Source organism: Salpingoeca rosetta (assembly GCF_000188695.1).
Source record: "Salpingoeca rosetta unplaced genomic scaffold supercont1.5, whole genome shotgun sequence".
In the NCBI taxonomy this organism is placed as follows: Eukaryota; class Choanoflagellata; order Craspedida; family Salpingoecidae; genus Salpingoeca; species Salpingoeca rosetta.
Genome location: NW_004754929.1, coordinates 51,593 through 59,092, shown reverse-complemented (window position 1 = coordinate 59,092; position 7,500 = coordinate 51,593). Strand labels below are relative to the sequence as shown.

At 56.1% G+C, this 7,500-nt stretch overlaps 3 protein-coding genes across 3 annotated transcripts in view; 2 read left to right on the top strand and 1 right to left on the bottom strand.

The window, feature by feature from the left end:
- PTSG_11834 (uncharacterized protein) overlaps positions 1-3,936 on the bottom strand; it is a gene marked incomplete at its 5' end in the record, with an annotated part of 7,929 nt that extends 3,993 nt beyond the window's left edge. The window contains 7 exons of the mRNA XM_004996508.1: positions 1-1,490; positions 1,764-1,870; positions 2,046-2,127; positions 2,327-2,420; positions 2,774-3,171; positions 3,470-3,510; positions 3,710-3,936. The exon at positions 1-1,490 is cut by the window's left edge and continues 309 nt beyond it. Coding sequence (XP_004996565.1) covers positions 1-1,490; positions 1,764-1,870; positions 2,046-2,127; positions 2,327-2,420; positions 2,774-3,171; positions 3,470-3,510; positions 3,710-3,936 — 2,439 coding nt within the window. The remainder of the gene's footprint in view (positions 1,491-1,763; positions 1,871-2,045; positions 2,128-2,326; positions 2,421-2,773; positions 3,172-3,469; positions 3,511-3,709) is intronic.
- A 193-nt stretch (positions 3,937-4,129) lies between these two features.
- On the top strand, positions 4,130-6,741 carry PTSG_02079 (uncharacterized protein; the record flags this gene model as incomplete). Its single annotated transcript, XM_004996507.1, has 8 exons — positions 4,130-4,369; positions 4,639-4,711; positions 4,883-4,977; positions 5,217-5,443; positions 5,579-5,646; positions 5,871-5,918; positions 6,142-6,255; positions 6,605-6,741. The coding sequence occupies 8 exons, from the start codon at positions 4,130-4,132 to the stop codon at positions 6,739-6,741; spliced, it is 1,002 nt and encodes a 333-aa protein (XP_004996564.1).
- Positions 6,742-6,766: 25 nt separating this feature from the next.
- PTSG_02078 (chitinase domain containing 1) overlaps positions 6,767-7,500 on the top strand; it is a gene marked incomplete at its 5' end in the record, with an annotated part of 1,521 nt that continues 787 nt past the window's right edge. The window contains one exon of the mRNA XM_004996506.1: positions 6,767-7,500. This exon is cut by the window's right edge and continues 787 nt beyond it. Within this exon, the coding sequence (XP_004996563.1) occupies positions 6,767-7,500 (734 nt within the window).

Here is a 7,500-nt window from a genome sequence, read left to right as displayed (position 1 = left end):
GACAAGACAGCACAGCAGCACCCAGTCGTCAACCATCCTCGCTCCACGCTCGTTCATCTTGAAGCGCTCGCGTCCGCTCTGCCGCCGCGCGTCATTGCCGCCCCCCGTAAACTCTGCCTGCAGGCAACGGCGGAGGGCCGGGATGTCGACGAGGAGGAACACCGGGTAGCGCCGCTGCAGCCGCTTGTACCCAAAGAGGTGGGCAGCGGGGTGGTCGGCATGGGGCGGTTTGAATGCGTCTTCATCGCCGTTGCTGTCGCTGTCGGTGTTGTGCTCATCCTCATCCCCCTCATCATCATCCCCTTGCTCCTCTTCTTCCTCGTCACCATTCTCCTCATCATGCTCTTCCTTCTCCTCTTCTTCACCAGCCTCTTGTTCCACGGCTGTGGCGGTGTTTGTTGTTGTCGTGGTTGTGGTTGTGGCCATGTGCTCCTCTGCCTCTCCTCGGTCGTCCTCTTCCACTTCCAGCAGGGTGTCGCTCTTCGTCTCTGTGGTTGTTGTTGTGGTCAAGGTTGTGTGAGCTGTTGTGTGAGCCGCCGCCTTGGCCTTCTTTGCCACTTGCGCTCCATCACCATCACCATTACCATCGACATCGTTGTCTGCGTCCATCTCCTTCTGCTGTGGCTCGCCTGTCTTCCTCTCCGCGTCGCCCTGCGCCTCCTGCCCCTGCTCCTTCTCGCCATGGCTACCTGCCTCCTTGCTGTGGCTCTCGTCGATAAACGTTGCCTTGACCTGGCTGCCCTTGCGGTGCTGGTTCTTCTTCAGCACGGGGTCTCCGCCCGTGCATTCGTTGAGCGCGTGTCCGCGGAAGCCGCAGATGGGGCAGGGCTTCTTTGGCGGCGGCACAAACTCCTCGCGGATGATGTAGAAGTGCGGCTCGTGCGTGGCCAGACCAAGCATGATCAAGTCTGCGTCTGCGCCATACAGCACGTGCCGCATGTTGGGATCGTAGCTGGGCAGGGACTGCTGCTGGCGGATAAAGTCCATGATCTTGTGCTCGCCCTCGCCGGGAACGGAGGCGTCCGACAGGATGACCTGCACGTCCTTCCACGCCGCGTTGGAGTGCAGCCGGTCGTCAATGTACTCCCGCAGCCGCTGCGCCAGCCTGGCCATGAACGGCGTGCCCGGGGTGATGCAGTTGGAGTCAAACGACATCTTTTTCTTCGTGACCTGGTAGTAGTACTTGGGCGCAACGCCGTCCGCCTCCAGCGCCTCGACCCGCTTCTCGATCACGCGCTTGCGGTCCTCGGCCTCCTGTGCTGAGCGAAAGCGGCGGGCCCGCTGCTGGTTCATCTTGGCGCGCGGGGCAACGCCGTCGATGGCGAGATAGAGCAGCCGCCGCGGCCGCACGAGCGTGAAGACGTGGTCGATGTACTCGAAGATGGCCTCCATCATGGCCTCCTCCGTTGCGGGCGGTTCCCGGTCCTCCGGGTGACAGCACGGGTGAATGATCCCGTTCATGTCCAAATACAGGTTGTCAAACTCGATACCTGTGTGTGTGTGTGTGTGTGTGTGTGTGTGTGTGTGTGTGTGTGTGTGTGTGTGTGTGTGTGTGTGTGTGTGTGTGTGTGTGTGTGTGTGTGTGTGTGTGTGTGTGTGTGTGTGCGTGTGTGCGCTTTCACATCAACATCGACAACAACCACGTGGGTGAATGTTTGCTGCAAAATGATTGGCCAATTTTATTTATTTTCACCTCGTCCTTCCTCAACCACCACCATCATCGTCATCATCATCGTCATCATCATCACCGCCTTCACTGTCACCGTCGTGCTCGGGCTGCGCAGCCTCGAGGGTTCGCAGCTCCCCCGCTTCCTTCCACCCCTGCCCGCGTCGTGGCGTAAACCGCTCAAGGATATCAGCAAACACGTCCCTTTGGTGTGATGGGTTGAGGTGAGTGCGTATTATGTGTATGTGAATGTGTGAGTGAGTGTGTGTGTGTGTGTGTGTGTGTGTGTGTGTGTACTCGTAGTGAGAGTGGAAGAGTGAGAGAGTGTGTGTGCGTGTGTCATTTATTTGTGTATTCTTGTTGCGTGTGCGTGTCGCACCTTTGGAGCAGGGCGTATGTTGGTGCCAGAAGATGAAGGGCATCCGTCTTGAAGATAAGCGAGTGGGCATACAAGTCCAGACCTGGAGGAATCGGTCAAAGGGGAATGCAGATGAGACGGAGGGAAAACACAGAAGCCATAAGCCTCTCACCCACGCATGCACACACGCACACATGACACACACACACATGCACTCATGACACACACACACACACACACACACACACACACACACACACACACACACACACACACACACACACATGCAAACACGCACGCACCGAGCTGGAGGGCCTGGCCAAAGTCAAACTCGTCGTTGGAGATGTTGGCGTATTGCACGAGCAGATCAAGCTGCGAATAGTCGGGGGTTTGGTTCTGATTTTCGTGCGAGCAAAGCGAGCAGTGGCGTGTCAGCTGAAAGATGAGCATGGGAAGCAGCAGCAAGGATACATGGAGAGGTGGAGGGAGAACATGGCACAGACAGGGAGACAACCCTGACGGATAGACACGTGCGCACACACAGATGTACGCGTGCGGACAGACGCAAGTGGACGAAAACATGTACGGATGTACAGACAGACACAGACACGTACGCACAGATGTACGCACGCACAAACACACGCGCACGTACACGCACGTACACGTACACAGACACATATATGCACGCACGTACACGCACACAGGCACACACATGTACATGCACGCACGCACACGCACGCACACTGTACCTTGCGTTTAGCCTTGACAATGGCGTCCAAGATGGACCGAAGCTTCTTGTCGCTCACGGAGAGGGGGCGATATCCAATCTCGGTGTCTTCATCAAAGGGAACACAGATGCCGATGCCGGAGAACGTGGGCGCATTGACCTTGGCCTTGCGTTTCCGCTTCGCTTTTCCCAGCGTCAATGGTATGTTGTACTTCTTGGCCAGGTCCTGGAGCTTCTGTCGGAGCTCTGACGCGTCGCGCTTGCGGTCTGCTGCCTTGCACTCCGCCACGAGCAATGCCAGTATCGAGTCGCCTGCATCGCCATACACACCACCATCGCTTGCCTTGTTATGCACCACCATCACTGGGGTCTCACTTGGGTCGTCCCTGAAATAGCACCAGTGCTCCTTTGTTGCATGACCTGAGAAAGAAATGCGCATGCGGTTGGTGTTGTGCGGAAATGTGTGTGTGTGTGTGAAAATGTGTGTGCGTGTGTAAAAGTGTGTGTGAAGGTGTGTGTGTGTGTGCGTGTATGCGTGTGTGTGAAAGTGTGTGTGTGTGTGTGTGAAAGTGTGTGTGTGTGTGTGTAAAAGTGTGTGTTTTGTGTGTGCGTGTGAGCGAACAAGTGAACCACAGCACGACAACAACCAACAGCCCGTCTTGCAGACCCTTTCACTGGCCTCGCTATTCAGTTCATAGCAGCATTCAACTTCACTTACGAACGGCAACAGTCATGCACTCTGGTGGATCAAAGTTGTATCTGCAGCAGTAGCAGTGTCAGATGCGACAGGTAACATGATGTGAGGACAAACAAGTTCACAAGCTCACACAGAAGCACAGACACACCCAGACACACATACAAACACACACACACACACAGACTGCACCAAGCCACTGTGTTTCTGTCCCAATCACCACCACCACACACACGCACGCGCAGACTACCACCACACACGCACACATGCCTGTGCCAGCAGTGAAGGTCCTTCGTTTGTGGCTTGTCCACGCTGTGCAGCACTTGACAAGGGCCAACCAAATCAATGCCCAAGACGGTTTTGATGGTGTCAGCAAGGCCTGTCCTCATCACGTGCTCCTCAAGCACGTTCATCTCCTCCCCAAACTTCATGCCGCCGTACAGCTGCCCCAGCCGTGCGCTGGGCGCCACCTTGCTCCGCTTCGCCGTCATCGACTGTCGTTGTTGTTGTTGGTTGTTGTGGCGGGTACTGACAACTGGTGAACAATTTCCAACAATTTTCGTCAGTCGCTGTCCTTCCGACGTTGCTGTCCAGACGACCTACTTGCTTGCTTGTGTCTCCTCTCCATCCATTCTTGTCTTGTTGTGCGTGTGTGAGTGAGTGAGTCAGTGAGGGTTTGAAAGGATGGGAGATCACACTGGTGCAGAGGAAACGCCTTTGGCGTCAGCGCCAACACGACAGCCGCCACCAGCACCAACGCGCCCGCCACCGGTGGCGCCGTCCTATGTGCGGCAGGTGGAGATTACAGGTGTGGAGCGACGCTCAAAGCCCACAAAGCATTACGCTTATGTCATCCGCTTACATTGGAGCAATGGCAAGCACACCACCGCCGTCAGGAGCCACAACGAATTCTTTGACTTTCACGTGAGTCGCGCATGTTATGATTTGTGTTGTTGCTCGTGCTGTGTGTGTGTGTTTGTGTGTGTGTGTGTACGTGTTTGTCTGTGTGTGTGTGAGTACGTGTGTGTGTGTCTGTGTCTGTGTGTGTGTGTCTGTCTGTGTGTGTGTGTGTGTGTGCGTGCGTTACGACTTGTGTGTGTGTGTGTGTGTGCGTTACGACTTGTGTCTGTGTGTGCGCGCATACTGTTGCTCAGCCTACTGCCATGTCACATTGCAACCACGTCATTGGGCAGTGTGGGCTGTTGACCAAGTTTCCACTTGAAGCCGGTGAACAGGACAAGCCTCGCACCTTGCCCGTGCTTCCAGGTACAGTGAATTGGCACTCGTGTTTGGGCTGTTTGTGTTTTGAATGGCATTGTGCTTGCGTCATGACACACCACAACTGCCATCTGCTGCCAGCATTGTGTTGTTTCAGACGCGTACTCAGACGCACACACATACACACACATGAACACACGTGCGCATGCGTGCGTTCAGGCAAGTCTGCGCAAAGCAAGACCGAGGAGAAAGCCGCCAAATTCGTGCAGAGCGTCGAAAGCTATTGCGTATCCCTCCTCTCCATGCCCCCAAATGTACGGAATGGAATATGTGTGTGTGTATGTGTGTGTGCCTGTGTATTTGTGTGCGTGCGTGTGTGTGTGTGCGTGTGTGTGTGTGTGTCATGTGTGCGCGACATGATGGCTGTCTGTGTAACAAGGTGGTTGTGGCCAATGGTAAGACACAGACACGCGAGCAAGCTGAGACACACAACAGAGACCCGGGACACAAAGCAGACGCACGCACACACACACACACACACACACACTTGTAGGTTTCACGGGATGCAGATGTGCTGCAGTTCTTCCAGCCGACACGAGCGGACTTTGCGTTTGAGGATCTGGAGCGTACGCTCGGTGTACAGCCTTCCGTGTCGCGTGGAACGGAGGTGGGCAGGACGGCAACCTGGCCCGCAGCCTCATCGTCGTCGTCATCGTCCTCGCCCAATGGCCGCAATCAACCGCATATGGGCCACGACAGAGACGCGCAACGAAGGAGCAGGTTGCGCTGTGCTCTCTTGCGTTGCGGTGTGTGTGCGTGCGTGCGTGCGCGTGCGCGCGTGTGTGTGTATGCAACTGCGTATGTTGTGGGTGCTCACATGCTCACATGTGCGTTTGCCGAATCGCTGTCTGGCAGCATCGATGCAGCTATTGAGGCTGCTTCGTCCATCGCCGACGCCACGGCCACTGCAGACTGCATTTCAGGTGCGCATGGCCCGGTGTGCTTTGCCGTGCCTTGTTTGTATGTGTGTCTGTCTGTCTGTCTGTCTGTTTGTCTGTCTATGTATCTCTCTGTCTGTCTGTCTGTCTGTCTGTCTGTCTGTCTGTGTATCTGTGTACATGTGTGTGGTGCAACGCATCGAGCAATGCGTGCAACTGCTCTTGTTCAGCTTACTCCGTCTCCGCCCACCACACCTTCATGCACGCAGGCGATGAAGTGGACCCGTCTCGAGCCAACTTGCTGCTTGTGAAGAACCGTGAGTATCAAGGAGAAGTAGAAGAAGCAGAAGACTTTGGAGGGCTGCCGTGGCTACTGTTGTTTCAGTTCACACACACACACACACACACACACACACACACACACACACACACTCTCTCTCTCTCTCTCTCTCTCTCTCTCTCTCTCTCTCTCTCTCTCTCTCTCTCTCTCTCTCTCTCTCTCTCTCTCTCTCTCTCTCCGTCTCATTATACTGCGTGCAGGGCTTCCGTATTGTAAGGGGGAAGTGCTGCAGGTCGTGCGCATGACCGATTGTCCAGGTGGCCACTGGTGGTGCCGGAACAGAGAAGGCGTCGAAGGTCACGTGCCATCATCAGGTTCAAGCACCTCACCAATGCATGTTCATCCTGATTGAAGCCTCGCCCCACCTTCCTCTCCTGCTTCGCAGCTTCCATCTCACTGCACGCTTGTCGTCCCTTCGTTCACCTACTCGCGCACCAACACACACACACACACACTCATTCACACACTCACTCAATCATTCACACACGTAAACACATAAACACACACTCATTCGCACACATAAACACACACACACCCTCTCTCTCATTCACTCATTCACTCATTCACACACACACACACACTCACACACACACTCACACACACACTCACATAAACACACACACACACACATAAACACACGTACACACACAATCCGCTTGCCAGACTTGGCGGTGGACCTGGCCGCTGTGGAAGAACAGACGCGCCGCCTGACAACTGGAACAGAACAGCAGCAGCGGCAGAAGCAGCGGCGCCCACACCTCCACTCCACCGAATCCCAAACCAAGCTCACCACCGTCTAATCAAAACATCACCCATCGGCGCCAGGCATGCATGTCCATGCATTCATTGAGATTGCACAACGGCCACCACACATAAACAACCAAAGACCACAGCCCACACACAACACTGAACACGACTGGACAATGGCGAAGAAGGGCAAGGGCAACGCAGGGGCCGCCGCTGCCGCTGCTGCTGCTGCCAAGAAGACAAAGAAGAGCAGTAGCAGCAGCATCGGTGGAAGGAAGAAGGCGGCGAAGCAGGCAGGGTCAACGCCTGCTCTGTCCCCGCTGTCAGTGGTGCTGGCAGTGCTGGTGCTGGGCGTTGCGGTGTGGATGGGTGCGCAGTGGTGGTGCAGCACAACCCTCAACAACCGACCGCACAGCAACACATCGCCAAGCGCTGACGGTGATACAAGCAGCGACAGCGAGCATGCCGGCGACAGTGACCCACCGTCGCTGATCCAGCACGTGCTGGACACGCACAGCCGTGTGGACCCGGAGCACGAGCACAGCTCAGCCGTGTATCCGCGCGCAACACTGGCATACGTCACGCCATGGAACAACAAGGGCTACGACGTGGCCAAGCGGTTCTTGGGCAAGTTCAGCCACGTCTCGCCCGTGTGGCTGCAGCTGAACGTGGACGGCGGGCGCTTCGTCGTCAATGGCGAGCACGACATAGACCTGGGCTGGGTGGCTGATGTGCGGCGGCCGGCGCCGGGCACAAACCGCGTCGCCAAGGTTGTGCCCCGAATCCTGGTGGAGGGCCCCGCCATGATGAGC